At 42.2% G+C, this 22395-nt stretch overlaps 1 protein-coding gene across 2 annotated transcripts in view; it reads right to left on the bottom strand.

Moving 5' to 3' along the window:
- The window catches only part of SPAG6 (sperm associated antigen 6), a 63866-nt gene extending 50495 nt beyond the window's left edge, over positions 1 to 13371 (bottom strand). The window contains exons 1-2 of one of the 2 annotated variants that reach the window (XM_027073608.2): positions 13212 to 13371; positions 13031 to 13126 (exon numbers count right to left, since the gene is read on the bottom strand). In XM_027073608.2, coding sequence (XP_026929409.2) covers positions 13031 to 13126; positions 13212 to 13236 — 121 coding nt within the window. In that variant the 5' untranslated portion in view covers positions 13237 to 13371. Of the gene's footprint in view, positions 1 to 13030; positions 13127 to 13211 lie in introns of those variants that run through there. The other variant, XM_027073611.2, reaches the window with a different exon arrangement.
- Between the last annotated feature and the right edge of the window lie 9024 nt (positions 13372 to 22395).

Below are 22395 nucleotides of genomic sequence, written 5' to 3'. Positions count from 1 at the left end.
ACTGCCTATGTCGAGCCAGGTAGTTAAAAGTATGTATCTAGAGGGAGATTGTTTGGGTTCAAATCTGGGCTCTGCCATTTCTCAGTCCTCAACAAGGTTACTTAACATCTCTGTGTTTCAGTTGCCTCATGTAAAATGGTGACAAACTTCATAAAGTTGTTGTGAGAATTAAAATGGGTCAAAGATTCTAAAGTGCTAGACAGATTAGTTGGGATAGAATAAACACCAGTAAATGCTTAATAAATAAAAGTGTAAAAGAAATCCATTCCCTATGTTGACCATGTTTTTCATCAACATGTTATTATTATTCATGCATATGACTCATTAATTAATCAATTCCTTTCATTGTGAAGAAATATTTAAAGTTCTGTGGCCCCACAGATTGAGCTTTTCTACTATGTGTTTTAGAATTACTATGGAATGAATGATTATTCACCATTAATTCAAGAAATATCTATTAAGAGAGGTGCCTGGCTGGCTCAGTCGGTTAAGCCTCCAACTTTGGCTCAGGTCATGATCTCCTGATTCATGAGTTCAAGCCCCACATCAGGCTCTCTGCTGACAGCTCAGAGCCTGGAGCCTATTTCAGATTGTGTGTCTCCATCTCTCTCTGCTCCTCCCCCACTCATGCTCTGTCTCTTTCTCTCTGTCAAAAATAAACATTAAAAAAAAAAAAAAGAACATGCAAGGTATTGAAAACAGAATTGTCCTTGACTTCAAGGAAGCGATACAAGGGTCATAAGAGGTAAACAAATAAAACATTATGATATACGCAACTAAAAAAGAAATAGAGGGGGAGCCTGGGTGGCTTAGTTGGTTAAGCATCTGACCTCGGCTCAGGTCTGATCTCACCGTTTGTGAGTTCGAGCCCCACCTAGGGCTCTGTGCTGATAGCTCAGAGCCTGGAGCCTGCTTTGGCTTCTGTGTTTCCCTCTCTCTCTCTGATCCTCTCCTGCTCACACTCTGTCTCTCTCTCTCTCTCTCAAAAATAAATAAACATTAAAAAATTTTTTTAAAAGAAATAGAGGGTGCTCTGCAGAAATATAGTGGAGCATCTAACCCTGGCCTTGAGGAAGGCAACCCAAGGAAAGGGACATCTACATGGAGGTCTGAAGGCTCTCAGGCAGATCACAGATTTTTTGCTGAAATAACTGGAGGGAGTGGGGAAGGGAAGGACTGGAGAGTTTTCTACCCAGAAGGAACTATATAAATGAAGCTCAGAACCAAGAGAGTTAGGGGGCACTTGGTGGCCCAGTCGGCTAAGCGTCCGATTTCAGCTCAGGTCATGATCTCAATGTTTGTGGGTTTGAGCCCCAAGTCAGACTCGGAGCTAACAGCTCAGAACCTGGAGCCTGCTTTGGATTCTGTATCTCCCTCTCTCTCTGCCTCTCCCCTGCTCTTGCTTTCTTTCAAAAATAAATAAACATTTAAAAAAGAACAAAGAGTTTGATATGTTGACAAAACTTGGAATGCAGTATGACTATAGTACAAGAGGGAGCAAAGAAAGGGTTGGGAAAAGAGGCCTAAGAGATTAACAGAGACAAAAGTACTTAAGAGCCCAATAAACTATTTTAACTGTTTTGAATTTAATCTGAACATTAGCGTCAGTGTTTTTGTACTTTGTAACGAAGGATCACCGATCACACTGGGGAGAATGGATGAAAGGAGACAAGATGGGAGGCAGGAAGACCACTTAGGAAGCTACTGTATGAGTCTAGGCCAGATGTGAAGACAGCCTGAAGAATACTAATGGCAAAGGGAGAGAGAAAAGTGACTATCTAAAGAGATATCATCTAATACCTAATATCTAAAGAGATATTAACCAGACAGATTATTGTGAAGAAGAGGGAGGAGTCAGTGATACTTCCAAGTTTCTGGCTTGGACAAAGGATGCATGATTGTCTCAGACTGTTGAAGAGGCCATGATAAATTCATACTGGCCTGAAACGTTGAGTGGGAGGGCTGATCTGGCAAGAGACAAAGCTGGAAAACTTGATTGGGGCCAGGTCAAATTTGGCTGTAGATCAAAATAAGATTTTGTGATGTTATTCTAAGTGAAATGGAAAGCCATGGGGAGCTTATTGTTTATACCACTTACACGCAGGGAAGCAAATAAATGAGAATGAAGACATTGAATAATTCCAAGGTCTAACATGGATGGCTGGGCAGGCTGTGTACTGCACAAATCCAGGGGATGCCAGTCACATTAATCATGATATAAAAGGCACTTCTAAAGTTGTGCAAAGCACAGCAGCCATCCTTGATGTAGCATGTTCCATGGTTCTCTCATTGGTTTTATGTGAATAAATGTCTTATCTTCTCAATAAAATAATAAACATCTGTAGAGCAGTTTGTTTTCCTTTTTTAGGATTTGAACAATCAGATTTTTAAATGCCATACACCAAGAGCTCTTATTTTATTAATTTCTTTACATCCAAGTTAGTTAGCTTATAGTGCAACAATGATTTCAGGAGTAGATTCCTTAATGTCCCTTACCCACTAAGCCCATTCCCCCTCCCACAACCCCTCCAGCAACTCTCTGCTTGTTCTTCATATTTAAGAGTCGCAGTGTTCATTTTATACTTCTTTTCTATTTATCAAATTACCTGGCACAGGTCTGAATATACAACTAACCCTTATTGAAGCGCTTGTGATCTTGACTCTACTACAATTTTACTACACTAAGCACTACCTACTCTATCACAGAGTAAGTCTAATTACACTTACTGATTTTTGCAATTTTACATGTTTTTACTTCTGCAAGTTATTACATGTACATGACTATATTTTTACTCAAGCAATTTCCATCACACTGATGCATTTGATAACATGTTCTCATTTTCCTTCACTGGTCATTTTTTACTTGAAAATATTGAAGTGTTCCTCCCTTGATTTTTTTTTTTTTTTTTTTTTTAGAGCTAAGAATTTTCAGGCCTTGATTTGGTTTCTCCCAGTCTCTGTGATTATATACCACTGACTACTATTCCTTCATTTGATTAAGAAATCATAAAATTTCAGGGGCACCTGGGTGGCTCAGTCAGTTAAGCGTCACACTTTGGCTCAGGTCATGATCTCACAGTTTGTGGGTTTGAGTCCCACATGAGGCTCTCTGCTGTCAGCACAGAGCCCACTTTGGATCCCTCGTCCCCTTTTCTCTCTGCCCCTCCCTCGCTTACACTCTCCCTCTCTCAAAAAATAAACACTTAAAAAAGAAATCATAAATTTCAGTACCATATCTCTTTGCCCTGTTTTCTGCGAAATACTTCTTTGCGGCCACAACTATAAAATCAGTTATGATTTTAAATGTTATATCCCTTACAACACACAGAGAGGCCTGTAACTTATTTAAAGGGTCAGAATGAATTGTGAAATGTATGGATAGTCTTTTTGCACAGAATTCACCTGTAATGATAAGTAATTCAAGAAAAAGCTATGTTCTTCTTTTTAATGTACTCTCATAACTACAGTATCCTCTGAATTTTGTTTGGTGAGTCACTGTTAATTCAGGTGTTTGTGAGTGAAGGGCTCCCACATCCGGTATGTCATTAAGTGGGGAGGGGTGAGAAGAAGCTGGGACCAAGACCACTGACTCCCACAGGCAGCTAGCAGCTCTTCTAAGAGGGCACAAAGCACACTTTACCATGTACCAGGGACTCCCCTAAGAAATTTACAAATATTAACCCATGGGGCACCCGGGGGGCTCAGTCGGTTAAGCGTCCGACTTCGGCTCAGGTCATGATCTCATGGTTTGTGAGTTCGAGCTCCACGTCGGGCTCTGTGCTGACAGCTCAGAGCCTGGAGCCTGCTTCAGATTCTGTGTCTCCCTCTCTGCCTCTCCTCTGCTCATTCTCTCTCAAAAATGAGTAAGTTTTTAAAAAGTTAAAAAAAAATATTAACCCATCAATCATTATTACAATTCTATGAGGCATATACTATTTTATAGCTCTAGTGTCTATGCTCTCCTGTTTCTCCTCCCCAATATCAATCACAGCCCATTTGCCAATGAAAACTGACCTATATGTCATACCAAAGGGTATAATCTGTTGCATTCATTCTACCATTAACACATCTGTAGCTCTCTTCCCTGATGACTGTATTAAACCAAGATTTCATTCATTCTTCCAGTGCCCACTCTTCGACTCTTAACTGGGTCATGGCCACCACTGTCTATATGAGAGATCCGAACTGAGTAAGTACACAGAGCATAAAAGTTATGGCAAGTTCAATTCATAATACGTGAGATAAAATGATTGGAATTAGCGGGTTTATAATCACATGAAAAAATATCAAATGGGCTTTTAATATAGTTTTCTTTTTTTTTTTTAATTTTTTTTTTAACGTTTATTTTTGAGACAGGGAGAGACAGAGCATGAACGGGAGAGGGCCAGAGACAGGGAGACACAGAATCTGAAACAGTCTCCAGGCTCTGAGCTGTCAGCACAGAGCCCGACGCGGGGCTTGAACTCACAGACCGCGAGATCATGACCTGAGTCGAAGTCGGCCGCTTAACCGACTGAGCCACCCAGGCGCCCCGTATAGTTTTCCAATGAACATGCGAATTCCGTGTATCCAAACCTCTATTTTCAGCTAAGATCACTCTCTTGAGTCCCAGAGCCATATATATCCAAATTGCTTACTACAGGCATGGACACATAGATATCCCTGACACTTCAACTTCACCACTATTACAGAAATCACCATTTCCTTCTGCTTTTTGTATCCCTTCTCCATTAAGGAATGGCAGCCAGAAGACTGTGAGTCACCTTGAACTCCTCTCCCTCTGGACCTGCCCCTGCCCCTCCTACGAAGTCACAAATCCTACAGATCTGTCATGCAGCATGAGTGCTAAAGCAAAAATGGGCACATGGTCTTCCTGATCCTGTTTTGATCCCCTCCAGTCTACTCTCCACACTGCTGCGAAAATCGTCTCTCTAAAACCCCAAATTGGGGTGTCTGGTGGCTCAGTCGGTTAAGCGTCCGACTACGGCTCGGGTCACGATCTTGCGGTCCGTGAGTTCGAGCCCCGCGTCGGGCTCTGGGCCGACGGCTCGGAGCCTGGAGCCTGCTTCGGAGTCTGTGTCTCCCTCTCTCTCTGCCCCTCCATCACTCACGCACTTTCTCTCTCTCTCAAAGATAAACATTAAAGAAATGGTTTTAAATAAATAAAAATTTTAAACACACACACACAAAATGGATCCCTTTGTTCCTCTAATGAAAGCCCTTCAGTGGCTTGCTACCAGTTTCAGGATAAATGCAAACTTTGGATGAGCGTCCTTTATAATTAGGCCTGTTTTCCTCTGCAGCCACGGACTTTCCTCTCCCGGCCGTATTATCTCAAGAAGCTCCTGCCAGATCTAAACATTTGTCTTTTCCATCAAGTACCACCTTTCCTCTTGCCTCTGTGCCTTTGCACATAACATTCCCTCTACCTGAGCACAGTTTTCCTCTCTCCCATCTTCATCTGGCTGTCCTAGGAAACTCAGCTGGATAATATCTCCTTCTAGAAGCCTTCCATGAAAGCACCCTTCATTTCAAAAGCTCGAGTTAGGTGCCCTTCATAGGTGCTCCGTATGTCTATATATTGGACACTTATCAAATAGCATTTATATATCTCTCCTGTAGCAAATAAGCTCCTTAAAAGTGTCGTCTCTGCCTTCTAGTTTTGCATGGCCAGCATCTAAGCATGCACCTGGCCCTTAGATACTCAATAAATGTTGAGCGATGAATGAGCAAGCTGCAAAATTTAATGTGCAACTTTCTCTTTTTAGGCCAATTTTAGTTAAAAGAAAAACAAAATAAGCTTCTGTTTGGAGTCACTTTTTAAAAGGTTTAGGGGTAAATAGTGGTGATGGCTGCATAACATTAGGAATGTAATTAATGTCGCCGAATTGTGTGGTTCAAATGGCAAGTTTTGCTATATTTTACCACAGTTTTTAAAAATTAACAATGTACCAGAGTGCCTGGCTGGCTCAGTCAAAAGAGCAAACAACTCTTGATCTCAAGGTTGTGAGTTCAAGCCCCATGGTGAGTATAGAGATTAAATAAAAAACACTTTTAAAAATTAACAATGTACCAAAACCCACTGGATTTTACACTTAAATGGATGAATTGTATGGTATGTAAATTGTACCTCAATTGATTTTAAAAACTATTTTTAAAATGAAAAAAATGGATTCTAAAATATATGGATAAACATATATAATATATATATATATGTTCGTAGTTTTTTTTTAAGTTTATTTATTTATTTAGACAGAGAAAGTGTGTGCATGTCAGCAAGGGAGGGGCAGAGAGAGAGGAAGAAAGAGAATCCTAAGCAGATTCTGTACTGTTAGAGCAGAGCCTGAGATGGGGCTCAACCCTACAAATTGTGAGATCATGACCTAAGCCAAAATCAAGTTGGATGCTCAACCGACTGAGCCACCCAGGAGCCCCATGTTCATAGTTTGTTTTTGAAATAGATGGGTTATTTAAACTGTTCCCTCGCCCCGCATCACCCCATATAGATATAATTCTATTCTAATTTGAAAGTCTTCTGGAGGGCTGCATACACTGGATTAGTCTTGTCTTCTTTCGTCAATGTGTTTCCTCTTTTAAATTTGTACCTTTGATACCCACTTGCCTGCAGAAAATTGGAATGTCCATCAATGGGGTCAGCAGAGAGTAAATAGGTTATAAAAGAATGGTCTGTTCCAAGAGGTTTCATGGGTAATATTTGGAGAGGGCTCTTTGGAAGGTAATCAGCTCAGAAGTCTATCTTTAGATAAACTGTTGTATTTTATTCATACTCCACTTACTTGACAATTTTTTGAGACAGTTTACTGTAAAAGATACACATACAAAGATAACGATTAAGAGGCATGAAGTAGAGAGATGGGGACTATTTGTCAGAAATATAGGGTGGAATAGCTGCTGCAACCGAACTCTAAATGTGTCACTGAGTTTCCTGGCAGCAAAAGCAAAACTGGAACTACTTTGTAAAATGAGGCAGGAACAAATTTTTTTTTTCCTGAAATTTCATACGTAGGCCTAGCTTGACGCGTAATAGTTAATAAAGATTGGTTGAATAAAAGAGTGTATCTTTACATTAAAAAAAAAAAAACCTTTAACAACAAAATGGACAATGTCTTCAGTGGGATTTAGATTTAAAGAGGCTATGGGGAACTCTAAGTATCTATTTTTAAATAAGGCCTCAAAAAAAAAAAAAGGCATACTATTAGAATAATTCTACAAAGACATTTCTATGGAAAACCAATGTAAGCTACTCTATGGATATAAATTAATGGTCATTCTAATGACACAGAGATAGAACTTAGAATATACAGAAAAGTGGACAGAGATAATTTCCTTGAAGACACATGCACACATACATAATTCACCTGGACGTAGAACCTGAATAAGTAGTAACTTTAAAAACGAGGCACCCTTACGACAGAAAATGGGGTATGTGGCAAAACCAAGATTTCACCTGAGAATTAGGGAAGTCTGACATGTTCAGAGGAGCCGTTCCCACCCACCACAATGCAAGACCAAATTTTTCTCAAGGTGTGGCCCTGGGGTTCTCCTAGAGCCAGTTCATCTCAGTAGAAACCCCGAAGATCTGACCTCAATGAACATGGAGTAAAAGTGCTTCACACAAAGCATGGCCAAATAAAAAAAACAAAGGCAAGTGTTAAATACATGCTCACATTGACCAGCCGACAAGTACCAAGTGCCTGCCTCTGCAAGTGCTCTACCTCCCCGTGTTGTCCGAAGGCCCAGGGGAGCAGGCAGTCCAAGGCAGCTAACCACCTCGGGCTCTGGTGAAGTCTTTCCTTTGCGCTTTCCCTCTCCCCGACCCCAGCAGGGACTCACTCAGTCTAACAGCTCTCCAAAGTGCTATCTCGGTTTGCAACCTCCAGTGGATTACTCACTTTTCCTGGGGTGCTTTTAAAGAGCTTCTGGCTTGATAAGGCTTCCCTTAGAAGCCCAAGGAAGCCGAAAGGTCCTCTAGCATTCTGAGTCCAGCATAAGCCCTAAATCCAACTCCCACTCCCTCAGACTTCTAGGTACTTCTCAATTAAAGTTACTCCTCTGCGTCTGGCCTCCAGTCAAGCTCCCATAATGGTCTTCTAGGAGACCTCAAAGCCAATTACACACAATTACTAGACAGCCATTGGTACCCAAAGGCCTAAACAGATGACTTGCTTTAACAGTGGTTAGGAACTCCTAGAACCAGCCAGAAATAGCTTACTAATACCTACAAGGTACGCAGAAAGAGTGCAATGTCAGGCAACAATTAAGAAACATGTACTAGTCTCAGTTTGGCCAGGACTGACTTTGTCTGTGATGAAGGCAATTATCCGACCATTTGGGGGCTTAAGTATCCACACTCAAGAGTCGTACTCTACCTACCTGACCTGTTATAACAACAAACTTTTAAAGAGATGTGAAAACACTTAGAAAAATAATTATTCCTTCTTTCATTCTATTTAAATATGTTGAACCTCTGCTCCACGCTCAGCATCATGCTAGGCATGGAATTTACATTTTGTGGAGAAAACAGAAACTAAATCAATCGTGATGAGTATCATTCAAGAGAAATATTAGGAGCAAGGAAAGCATAAATCAAGAGACTTAACTTACTGTGAGGGCTCAAGGAAGGTTTCCCTGAGGAATCAACATCTAAACAGAGCCATGAAGAATGAGCAGAAATTAATTAGGCGAAGAAGTACAGGAAAAGTTCTAGTCAGAGGAGCAAAAGCCATGAAAAAACATGGAAATGTAAAGAGGAGTTAGGAAGTATTTAAATAACTTTTCAAAAACATTAATTTGTCACATAAAATTTCCTCACACAAACTTGCCATTTCTAAGCATTTCTAAGCCCCACTCTTATAGGATCATCCATAGCCTGGATTTTTTTTTTTTTTAATCATCCAGTTTTTCCTAAGAAAACTAGGAGATCCTAGCCCTGGTTATATTATTTTCTACTTATGTACCAGTGGTTAGATAACAAAGCAGATAAATGTCCATGAAGGAACAAGGGTTTGGAACACAGAATAAAATTTGAAATAATCTTGTTTTTAGGATATTATTGTGTATTATTAACACATATTATTAAGTGTACACAAGTTCAGAATTTTTCTAGTTCCTGAAATGTTTTCCACTTAAGCAAACAAACAAACAAAACACAAAAAAACCACTATCCCTATCCTTTAAGAAAAGATCAGTGCTTTAATTATCATGCATTCACCTTTCTAAGACTCCTTTTATATTCATGAACCGTAAACAGCATGATCAGTTAAGGGGTTTTGTTTTGTTTTGTTTCTTTTTGTCTTTTGTTTTCTACTCACTATCTTTTCAGTTTCAATATCCTTTGGGACAGAGAATCATGGCACTTGCACCTACCAGGGTGTTTTAAACACATTACAAACGCTTACTACAGGCTTTTCCTTCTCAGCAAGTTGAGATGATAAATCATTAATCTGAGCATTTTCACCTGGCCCCCAGACACAGGACATTTAAAACCATTTTGTGTCAACACGTAAGACTTATTTCCTTGCATTCTAAACCCATCAAATCGCCTAAATTTGCAAATTAGCTTCAGGCAGATGCCTGTTGCAAGTGTCAAGCAGTTCCCTGTTCCTGCTCTGCGGAAAACGTGCACAACTCCTGATTAGGAATGTTTATTGTTTTGCAATAGGTTGCATGCTAAAGATTACAAAGTGTTACTTCAAACTTTACCCCCAATTTTTCTTACGTAAATCCTTGCTTCAGAAATAGTTCGCATAGCTAAGCAGGTTAGAAAGGGTTTCTTGGGAGGTTTTATATTAGCCTACCATGAAAAACAGAACTTCTAAGCAACCTAAGAGTGGCCTGATATTCCCAAATGCCACAAAACACGTTTCTTGTATTTTGCAACTGAACAATCACCTCCATTTGCTGAAATTCAACAACTGGTGGAAGTAACAGTGTATTATCTCTACTATCCACAAGGTGTTACATGTGTTACTGCTTATTCAAGGGGGGGGGGGGAGTATCAAAATTCATTTTTAAATAGCTGTACAGATGTATTATTGGTTCTAAGTACAGAGTTGGCGGGTGCATAAAGAGATTTTATAACAAACATTAAACTTTGTAATGTTTTCACCTATGTTTCTGATTTAGAAGGAACAAAATCTCAGTAAGGAAAAAGTAACTCTAGGTTATAGACACATTGTATACCATTTTTTCTAGCAACAATTTTGTTTAGAAATCAAAATCATTTTTTGTCCAAATACTCTGAAGATGACACCTTGCAGCCCTTTGTTTGCTCTAGTAATTAACTTGGGACATAATATTCTTATTAGCACATCAGAGATGTAATGAAAAAGATCAGAGATTTAAATGAAACAAAACTCCATTGATAGTTTTTACCTTTAAAGTTCCTTCCACAGTGAATGAATTCGAAAATTCTCAACAAGTGAACTAATACTGATTTATCGTGATGTCTATATGGGAAATATTTTTCACCTTATCTTGGATCCATGATACGTATTTAGTAAAGCAGTTCATTAAAGGAGAAAAGTGAGAAGACAAAACAAAACCCTCTCAGGTATGCAGAGAGTATGTGAAAGTCAGGAATAAAATGCATTGGTATTTTATTCTACCAAAATGAAGTCACTTGACTGGAAAAAAAAAAAAAAAGAAAGCTTGGTAAGTGATGCATATATATTGTGGCTCTTTCAAAACTATTTTAAAATCCATGTTGATTTTTTTTAAAAGAACAAACGATTTGAATGGTTTATAGACCAGTAAGTGCTCATAACAAAGCTTACAGATTATGATTATTTTAATTAAAAGAATAAATATATTGGAATATCCACTAGCTATCTTAATGTAAAATTATTAAAGGAGTGCTTAAGTTGAATCTATGTAACATGATATATGTTAAAAAATATTTTTCCTCAAGAAAAACAATCTTAGCATTCTATCAACATTGCAGACAACTTCAAAACACTGTTATATTCCTTTTGTATTCCATTCCTTCATAAGCCAGACCATGAGTGGAAATAGGTGGCTATTTAAGATGTCATATCTAAGTCACTTATACTTTGATGATCACTTAGCCTAATGATTAAATTCCATAACATATTCTACATTGTACACATACAGGAAGAGATAACCTGCCACTGTTATACTAAAATGTGATGCTCTGTATCTTAAATGTTATTTATACCCCTGTATTTCAGTATCAAATTTTTCAAATAATGCCAGTCATTTTCCCTTTCAAAAAATGTTTTAGTTTAGCTAAAATATAGTATACACATAGTTCAGAAATTACATATGTGTAAAAAGTAAGTGCCCATTCACAAAAGCAACTGAGTAGGACTGAGAGGGGGGGAAAAACTAAAACTTAAGTGCATTTAAAAATATAATATGCTCTTATAAACTTATATTAGTCACTATATATGAAATACTGTGCCCAACACTGCTATGGGTACTTTGAGGAGTACATACTCTTGCTCATAAGCACACACACACACAGACACACACGCACGCAGAAGACAATCCACATGAAACAAACAGAACAAAAGATTACCAACTTTGACATTTTCAAAAGGAGAACAGATTAGTGGTTGTCCAGGGTTAGGGACAAGAAGAACGTGGGTGTGGTTCTAAAAGGGCAAAAAAAAGTGATCCTGGCAGTAAGAAAGTGTTCTCTATCTGGATGGATACACACGGGATAAAACTATAGAACTAAATGCGCGCACACACACACACACACACACACACACACACACACACACAAATAAGTACAAGCAAAACTGGGAAAAACCGAATAAAACTGATGGACTTTTGTCAGTGTCAATTGTCTACCATACACACTTCTGAGGCACAGGGGAGCTCTATGATTTCTTACAACTGCATGTAAATCCACAATTATCCCAAAACAAAGAGTTTTAAAACATGATTATCAAATACACTTTCTCTATTCCAAATACAACCCCTCCCCCTACAAAAACATACACGGAATAAACACCCAAATCCCTCTCAGGGACAGAAGAAACTGCCGTCTAGGTACAACAGTCATTCCCCTCAAAGAAGCCAGAGTAAACGTTATGTCTAAGCACTCTTGCCTTGTCAATGCGTTCTTAAAGTTCTTTTAATTCCGTGTTCATTTGAATGAGTTTGAAAGATCACGTCCTATAAATTGAACGCTTCTTACAACACAGTAGCGATAAAATGCTACCTTAGTTTGAGTTCAGATGGTGGTGGAATCGTCCTTAATCCACCATTATCTTCTCCATCTGCTTATGTTAATTGATAAGAAGCAAACCTCCCTCCCCCCCCCCCCCCTTCCTCTTTCTAGAGGTTGCCTGAGCTCGGGCTGGGGCGGGGGGTGGAATGACAGCACCACAAGGCCCTCTCAAAGCTAACACTCTGCCTACTTGGAATGTCTTGGAAATTATTCAAGCAAACCTCTGCTCTGTCACTAATGCAAGATGAGAAATAATGTGTCCACGGCTCTGGAATTCCTTTGGTGTGAGGAAGTCGAAGGTGATCAAAGGCAGGGTGACAGGCAACGGCACCCGCCTAAAATGGGTCTGATTAAGGCGGATTCCCATTCGTGTAAAATGACTTCCAGGCAGTTCGTACGGCCTTGACTTTCAGCCTGACACTTGCCTGGTTGTGAGAAAGATGCAAGGGGGGGGGGACGCCGGGCCCCTCTCGCGCCCGTCTGGAGGCTCTGCCCTCTCGGCCTCACGCCCAGAAAGACCCGCTAAGAGAACGAATCCCTCCACCTACAGCGTGCGTGATGGGCTGTTGGAACTTAGGGACGCCGCCCTCCCGTCCCCACCCTGCTCCTCTCCCAAAGCTCAGCCGGCAGGGGAGCGGGGCGACGGGGGAGCCCGGGGTTGAGGCAGGCGGCCGGGGACACTGGCCGACGAGGGGCCCGGGATCCGGGGTGAGGGGAGGGAGGCCAGGGGGCACCGCGGGGACCAAGACCTCGAGGTGCAGGGGCGAGGCCGGGGGCGCGGAGCGACGCGCGGTCAGGGCGCGGGCTCACCCGCGTTCTGCAGGGTCTCGATGTTTTGGGGTCTGGTCGCCAGCTCCGCCACCATCTGCACGAACTGGGTCCGGGCTTTCTGGTACTGCTCGAACACTGCGGGGGTGGGGGGAGAGACACGGTGCAGCCGCCGTCCCCGCCGTCCCCGCCGCCAGCCCCGTCGGGGCGCCCCGGGCCCTACCTTGCAACACCTGCCTCTGACTCATGGCGACAAGCCCGGCGGCGACGCGGCCGGTCCGCGCCCGGCCTGCGAGGACGCCGAGGGGGCGACCGCCGCGACGCCTCGGCCTCCGACGGGAGCCGGGTCTCTCTGTGTACCCGCGTCTCCCGGGCAACCGACCGGAACCGGAACGCGACCGTCTCGCGGCAACGGCCGGCCCGGGCGTGACGTCACAGCCGCGGTCCCGGGCGCCGGCGGCCAGCCCCGGGGGAACTGCGCCTGCAGGGGCCCCGGGGGGCCGAGCCGCAGTCGCCCAGTCGCCGTGGCAGTCGTGCACCGTGGATGTCGCTGTGCTGCGGGCCACGGGCGTCCGCCAGGAGTGCGGGCGTCCGTGCTCACCGAACCCCCAGCCGCGAAGCTTCCAGACTGCGGCGCCGACTGGGTCCGGGTTGGGGGTGGGGGGGAGCCCCCAAGAGAACCCCGAGAGGCCAGAAAGCTACGCCAGGGGAGTCGTCTTGGCTTAGACGGTCAAGAGACGTCTCACGTGTGACCTTGTGTCATCTGATGCAGACATTGTCAGTGCAACCTTAAAGCCAGATGGTTTTCCCCTTTAATCCAGCTTTCATGTCGCCTGGCATTTCTGGCTTCAGGATTCCCGGAGGGTCGAGACCAACCATGCTCGTAACTTTAATTATACTGCTTTAAAAGTATGTGATGAGCAACTCCTAGAGATTCAATGAGAAAAGCAGACGGGAAAACAGTCGGATACATGTCCTGTCCTCCGTGACTTTCTCCTAGTTACTACTAACTTTGCGGTTTCCTCACTTTGGTGACTTTTAAACGTTTGTCTTTGTCTTTTAAATTTAGCCTTCATTTTGTTGCCTAAATGACATCTCCAAAAGAGAGAGAGAGAGAATCTTCACCTGGGAAGTCTTGATTCTAATTATCTTAACCAGACTTCCCTAGTTTGTAGAACTTTAATTTTTTTTTTTTTACCCAGTTTCTTTTAACAAAAATTAAGCACTTAGTCTTGTCACTGGTTTCTAGCTTGCCTGAAAAGTGTATAGGAAATGTTTCAATGACAGGTGTCAATTTTAAATGTTTCTCCATCAGAAACTACAATTTCTCCAGGTGGCAATGGAATAGATAGCCACAGCTGCTGCTGAGTAGTGACAAGGCAGGAAACTTCCTGATATCTCATCCATAGAAGGGAGTAGGCAGACTTAGCTGTTCTCATATTTGGGGTGCGTCCTCTATAATCTTTAAGATCTCACCCTGACTTGGGTTTTCTGACGCAGTCCTGATATTTAGTGGAGCCGCAGGTAGTTAGGGAAAGGACCAGTAATAAGAGAGAAGAGTAAGTGTGTTCACTCGGGTCTCTGCTCTGCCCCGAGCAGGTGGAGGTCTTTTGCTCCGCAAGTTCAGAAGTCAGTGATACTCACAATCCCTTCACCTAACTCCAAAGTCATCAGTTTCACAATGATCTCCACACTTCTCCAAGGAAAGAGGTCCTTTAAAATTAAAGTTTTTGTATGTTCCCATTTAGAGACATAGGGGAAAACAGATTGAGCAAATAATTAAAATGGCAAATAAAACCTTCACTGTAATTTTGTTTTCAGTTCCTTGTTGCATTATGAAAAAAAAAATCCCCGTAAAACTAAAAGGTTCCATATTTGGTTTCAGTCCTTAAATAATTCAAACTCCTAAGCTACCATAGCTGCCATTTTTAGTAATTGTTTTAGTATGATTTCTACTTTAAAAGTGTTGAGATAGGAACTTAATAGTGAAAAAAAATGTCTAAGTCTTATACTACGTATACAAGTCTACTTCTGGAATGCTACAAAGTTTAAAAGCTTCAGTTCAAATGGTACATAAATTATTTTTAACTATAGGTTCTGAATATCTGTCATTAACAGTGTCTCTGGGTTAAATTGTATTGTTTCTAATAAAACATAGTATAGGATTCCTAGTTTATATCTGAAATTGGACACATTAAAGAAGTAGATCTTTGCTCTTTATTCTAGATTTTTTTGAAAAACAGTCTTTAAAATTAAATGGAGAAATGTAACGGAATGATTATAATATACATATAAATGAAGTATCAGCAATTCAAATATAAAATATGGCAGCAGGTTACTTTTACTGACAAGAAAGCCAATCTATATTTTCTGACCCACTTTTCAACTTACTGACTTCAAAATAAAACACCTTCTGTTTTTCAAAGCTAATTGAATGCCCCATGATCACATACACACCTGTAACAGTTAAGTAATGAGAAAGAAAACTGTTCAAAAGGATAGTTCAGGTTTCAAAAAAGTGCTATTTAAGATGACTGTTCTTAAAGTACCATCTGACCTTAAATACAGATATACACTGTACTTGATCTATTAAACTATACATTTGATTGAGGATGAAACATGTTCTCTGAAGAAATTGCAAAAGTGTTTCTATGAAAGATTTTTTTGGAAGCCTGTGGCTCCTTTTGTAAAAAGCTAGTCATGTGTAACTTTAAATTCACTTTTGCATTTAATTTTTTTACTTATGAAAATTAGACTTAAAAAGACAACATTATAAAGCCAGTTTAAACACCTGTTCTCTTTCTCTAAAAATCTGCTTAGGGAATTCAGAAAAATCCCATTATCATGGGAATATATTCCACCCATGCCTAAAAGAAATTTTGCTAATTTTAGCATACATATATTTTTTTTTCTTCAGCTCCTAGCCGAATTTTAAAAGTTAAGGCTTTATATGTGCTAATTAGATATTAACATCCACATTTAAAAAATTGTGGAGGTGAATCAAGTGTGTGTGTTCCTCTACCAAGCCAAACATATTAAGTATCAATGTGTGCCAGACAATTGCTAATAACAGAATGTGCCTGTCTCCTAGCACATGAAATCAGGTAGGAGAAAGACATGTAAACAAAGTGTTAATTCATTCAACAAGTATACATTGCAGCCTGCCCCTGTTTTAAGAGCGGTAATTGCTCTAAACCACATAAGTGCTTTGGAAGCAAAGACAAGGGACTTAGGGGAACCTAGGTGAAGAAATGAGAATATCTACATCACCTAAATAATAAAAGCCTTCTTGTCTTTAAGAAAAATTAACTGGGTTTTATCTAGATAGGAAATCTCCCTCTCCCCTCCCTCAAAGGATTAAAACACTGTTAGCATTGAAGTAGGCATTCACTTGGCAATTGCATGTAATCATTCAAGTTATAGAATACAATAATCATTTTCCCAACAAGTCTAAAATTACTGAAATAACTCCACATTTGCATACTTGAATTAAAAATAAAGGCACTACATACCCCATAACCAAATTAGGGGACTCAAAGTATTATCTATAATGATGAAAGCAAACATATGACTCTGAAATGTTTCTCCGGCAGTCTTTTGGGGGAAACATCAGGATTTTACACTTAGGTCTCAACAGACCTTCCATTGTGCCATTAGGTTTGTCGGCAGTGCAAAAGAGACTCGGTCACTCCTATCCAGGAGGAGAAGATTAACATTTCTATGCTTATGTAGTATTTGTCTTACCTATTCTTTGCTTTTCAAGTCAATTCTTTACATTTTAAACTTTAAAGTGTTTACGTTTCAGGGTTAAGGTCAGTAAAATATTAAGATGACAGTGGTTGAACTGGCCCAAAGGATACACCTGCACATGTCTTTCTTTTCCAGTAATTCAATGGATGCTGAGACTGGACTCATCTTTTCCACTCCCAAAGTAAACCGTGGTTAGGGGGATTCCACACACGAAAAATTTCGCTTCCAAAGGTAGCATATAGCACAGTGATTGATACTAAAAATGGATGTAGCCTTCTGACATAGGCACTGGGACATGCATAAAAGTGTGTGTGTGTGTGTATCTCTTTAAAGAATTGAGTTTTCTTTAAAAATTGTACCCAAACCCCGCATCACCAGATAGAGATCTCTGGGTTCCTAGACACAGATGTTAACCACTCTCTCAACACTTCCCATGCCCCCCACCTCTTTAAAACCTTGGCGTTGTTGGACTTGTCTCAGGGAAGGTAGGTACTGTTCCTTTCCCATCTTCTTATTAGTACAGGATACAAGAGACAAAAATGGAAGGGAAGGTGTCACATAGGAAACGACCCCTGGAGCCCACCACGCCTGCATCCGGTCCAAGACCTGGGAGGACTCAGTCCCCGCACGCCTCAGGTGCGGGTCCAGCGCCACAGCTGCGCGGGGCTCCGCCAACTCCGAGCCGGCTCCGCAAAGCTGGACGCAGGCGGGTCTCGGCGCCGGGTGGACACGGGGTCCCCGGCTCGACGGCGCTGGCCCCGGCCGGCAACTGTGTTCAGTGCGGAGGGGGGTGTTGGGGCCCGAGGGGAAGGGAAGAACGTAGGACTCCCAGACGTCCTCAGCTTTTCCTTTTGTCCACAAGTTCTCAAACTCCAACGAGCACCTCCGCGCAGTTTCTAACGAGGGAGGGGGCGCCGGGAGTCGGTTGGGGCCGGGGTCAGGCTGTAGTTTGGAAACCCTCGAGGGCCCCGCCGCCAGGCCACGGGCTAGGCCGAAAAGGGGGAGTCAGGGTCGGGGGCGCAGGCAGGAAGAAGAGGCGGGGGCGCGCGGCCCGAAGGCGCGAGTTGCGGAAGCGCGGCGCAGGCTCGGCCCGGCGGCCTCCCTCCAGCGGGGCCTCCCCGAGCTGGCTGTGCGCTCTGCGGCTGCGAAGCCGAAGGGTGCGAGCGGGGTGGGGTGCGGGGGTGGAGGGAAGTCCCACTCTCCGTGCATCCTCACAGCCCCGAGGCCCGCCGGCCTGGGGATGGTGAGGGAAGGGGCCGCGGGTCCCGCACAGCCGGCGTCTGCTGGGGGGCGGGTTGCAGGAAAAAGAAGGCCTCTATCCTTTCGTTTTGCTTTCCCGGGCCAGGCCTCCAGCAAGAACCGCACCGCCACGCGGGCTCTCGCAGAGAGGTCCCGGCCCGAGCCGCGCCGCGCCACAGCTGACCCGTGGGCCCGGCAAAGGTGCGGCCAAGTCTCAGGGGCCAGCCCGGAGCGGGCGGAGACCAGGACCCCGGGAGCCGAGGTCCCGCAGCGCTGGCGCAGCCAGAAATACTCGCCGCGGCCGCTCCGGTCGGCCCTGCTTCCCCCTGACTTTGTCCAGCCAGGAGTTATAAAGAGAGCCCCGTTAGCGGGGAGAAAGCCAGGAGGTTCAGACTCTCTTTGCCGGGGTGGGGAGGGAACCCCGCACCACCTTACACCAGCCAGCTCCCTAGACCCCGCGGCACAGGCCAGATCCCAGAGGCGGGGTGAAAAGCCAAAAGCTCACTTAAAAAAAAAAAAAAAAGCCATACCTCACTGCGCATGTGCGAACCTCAATTTTTTTTTTTTAAATTTTTGACGTCATTTTGTTATATCAAGTCCCAACCCAAAACTTCTTGCTCAATGACTACTCTGAATAACAACTGACTTTATGCTCTGACCCCTAGGAAACAGTGCAAAAGTAATGAGAGAAGAGTTTCAAGGTTTCTTTTACAAAAACGGCATAGGCTGTTTATCCTCTCTGCATGTCGGTTTCCCCCACCGAGATTATCAGAGCCGAAAGTGAGCTCCGCTAAAACGTAGACTAGGATGCAAGGCGCGGCGGCACAGCATATCTAAAACCGGTATTTTAGAGGAAACATCTGAATATTGCTAAAGCTGGATTACTTTAATTTGCCTCCTACTACAACGTTACCCCATATTTATTTTGGGGGGGGTGAAGAATAAAGGTTCTCATATGGATAAAACATTAATGACTACCTATATGAAGAAAATACTAATACCATTCCCATTAGCAAGAATGGAAATGATTATAAAGTAATGCTGTTTCTTCTAGGAGTGTTTCCTCCCCCCCCCACCCCCACCCCCACCCCCCCTCTCTGGTGAAAGACTACGTAGTTGCTTTTCATTTTAATTGTAAGTCAAGAGTAAAGTTCTTAGAAGTTCGAATAAACTTAGAAATATATAAATAATGCCAGTATCTTTATGGCCAAATCCCAAATGGAAACAAACTTACTAACAAACTCTTGGCTTGAAGAGTGCCTTACAATACTATGGACACCAAATGGGGACAGTGAAGATAGAGGCTTCTGTTGCACAATTGGATAGAAAAACATTGATTCTCTTTAAAAACAATGTGGTGCTTATGTGTGATTTAAATGTGTGGCAAGAATTTAAGAGTGATATCAAGTAACTAGTATCAGTTATCTTTGTGGGAAAGGATATTCCCAGAGCCCATTGCAGACCATGGTAATATAACAGACTTGTATTGCACTAGAGTCTCTCTTCAAGTTTGGAGAGCCTATATAAATTGTGTATATTAAAGTTCATGACATGCATTCTCTTACATCTATTTTAAAGGATGCTTATATTATTCTGTTGTAAACTTACTTTGTTGTAATTAATTTCCTTAGAGGTATTCTCCAAAGTGATAAGAATTTTAATAGGTGCATAATTGGAGTAGAATGAACATTTAGTAAAAGTGATTGGGGTCCAGTGCATCTCATAACCTCTTTCTCCATAGAACATGATGGGATGGTTTGAAGAGAACCCAAGTGAAAATATTTTAAGAAAATTGTCACGAGGCATATTTAGAAAGAAACAGCTGGTAAACACATTTTCCCAAGCTTACTCTGACCGAGTTCTTCAGTTACATTAGAAAACAAACTGTAATGAATCATGTTCAAAGCAAAAACACTGTCCTGAGTTAATTACTGATAACATTAATTTTCTGATTCATGAACAACTAGATGCTTTCTAAACATCACTTTATCTTCCCAGTACGAGTCACACTTAAGTATTTTGGAAGTGTGTTTATTAAACTTGGGGTTTTCTTTTTCTTTTTCAGAAGGTTGGAAAGGAGTCAAAAATTGCGTGGTAAGATTCTATAGAAATGTAACCGATTCCAATAAATAGTCCTCTGTACGGAAGTACATTATGGAAATGACGTGGTTGTCAGACCTAATTGCTTGGCTTTTGAGTCCTCATAGAAGAAATTCTACAGCCTTAGGGGTGTAGACTCAAAAGCAGCAGCATTTCTGGTTTCAGTTTAAATAAAACAATGAAATCCATCATTATTCAAGTCAATAGCGATAATTCACATGAATATGAATGCACTTTGATCTTATCCTTCAATTCATTGAAAGACACAGTCGTAATGAAAAAGGGAGATAATCTCTTTAACTTGGTCCAAAGCAAGTTGTTGGAGCTTTTCTTTCTTGAAAGACCGTAGAAGGGAACTTTTCACTAAAGCCTTGCTTTCCTATTTTTAAGATGGTGGTGGGGTGTTTGGGCAAGCTACAGGTCATTATGTTGCCTCCAGGAACCAAGTAGTGCTAACTTTCTTCTTTGAAGTAAACTGCCTTATTTAATGAACTTGACATTTTGTGAAGCTTGAAAGTGAACCCCTTTTAAAATATCATACCTAAGAGTCATTTTAGGATGCGTGTTGATTTGAGTTTACCATCAGATATGATTAATTAAGACATATTAGCTGCTTTCACTGTGTTTTAAAGCTGACTTAAATGAAAAAGGATATTTCAAGATGCATTGCCTTGGTAGATTTGCAACATCCAATACTAGCCCCTTTAACGTTTCTGTTGAACTGTGCAGGAAGCTAATGTCTTGCCTGTGCTGTATGAAAGTATGAAAGGCACTTTAAAATTTCATCTTGCATATGGCTATTTAAACCAATTTTCAGACACCTTTAGTGGGAAAATAGCAAAGTTACAAGTTCTTATATACAATTTATCATTGTTCTTAGAATTCTGGAAACATCTGTCAGATAATTTTAGCACAATCGACCAGACTTGAAATAAAATTAGGTAAAAACATGCATGAATGAGAATATCTGGTTTCCACTAACTTGGAAAATGTTTAGCTTTTCACTGATTTCATTAAAGGTACCCAAGCTGTATAGTAGGTATCAATATATATATATATATATATATATATATATATATATATATATATATATATATATATATATTTTAAAGCAAGGGTTGTTGAACTTCTGGGATCCTCTAGAAACTTAAATATTTGTTGAGCTAGGTTAAAAGGACTCTGGAGCACACAAAGATTTACAAGACAGGTGTTGTCCTCTAGGTGCTTTAAACTTAGAAATTTCAGCATATCTGTGATTTACGTGACATTTTCATCCTTGAAGAACTAATTTAATGGCTATTTAAAGCAGGGACAGTTTTCCAGAGTGAAGAAATTTGGCAATGCACGTATTTCCCAAGTTACCCTATTAGCTAAGTGAAAGATTATGCTGGATACTTTGCCGATTTTTCTTCAGTAAAGACCTGTATAAAACACTCACAAGGTTCTGTTGAATTTAAATCAGTGTCCTAGAACCACAGTTGTTAGAAAAGGCAGAAAGATTCCTGAGGGTTAAGGTCAATCATTTTCTTTCTGCATCAGACCACTCAGTCTACACTGCCAAGGGCTGATGTGGTTCATCAAATGAAATGAAATGAAATGGGGGGGGGGGACGGGGAAATGTTCCATCCACTTATGCGTGACAAGAACGAGTATTTGGCTGTAATGTTGGCGCAAACGCAAAATATTCGTGGTAGTTCAAGAAGACGGAAGGTTGTGACTTTTTCCTGTGGCTCTCACCCAGAGGAAAGCCACCGTTACCGAGAGCAGATGCAACCAGAAGCTCTTCTTTGTGTCCACGTTGCCAGAAAGGGAGCGGGCGTCTTGCCTTGACTTCTTTCTTTACCACCGTCCTTATTTCTGATGTCAAGAAAAGCTTTCTGTTGGACCGGCCCACTGGCAAAGCGTGTCGGCTCAAGTTGGAGACCAGGGCACCTGGGGCTGGGACTCAGCAGAGCGCCCCTATCTCGGGGGCTCAGGTGCCTGTTCGGCGAGGCGCGCGCCGCAGCGTGCTCTCCAAGCCGCCCCTATTGTCTGTGGTGGGGGCAGGGCCAAGCCGGGGAGCAGGCTTCCGAGAGGAGCTGAGGGTCCCGGAGGCTGAGGACCCGGGGCGGGGGCGAGGGATGTCGACGAGGGCAGCCCCCGGAGTTGCAAATGCTCGACCCCGAAGTGGGAGAGGAGGCAGCCGAACCAGCGGCGGCTGCGGCGGCCCTGGCTGCAAATCGCCGTCGTGTGGTTGCTACTGGCAACCGAGCCTCTGCCTCGCGCGCAGCCCCGCAGCCCCTGGAAGGAAGGTGGCGAGGGGAAGCGGCTGCGGCGCA

This window comes from Acinonyx jubatus, chromosome B4 (genome assembly GCF_027475565.1).
Source record: "Acinonyx jubatus isolate Ajub_Pintada_27869175 chromosome B4, VMU_Ajub_asm_v1.0, whole genome shotgun sequence".
Classification (NCBI taxonomy): domain Eukaryota; kingdom Metazoa; phylum Chordata; class Mammalia; order Carnivora; family Felidae; genus Acinonyx; species Acinonyx jubatus.
Note: the sequence above shows the minus strand (reverse complement) of the source record. Positions and strands in the feature narration are given on the sequence as shown.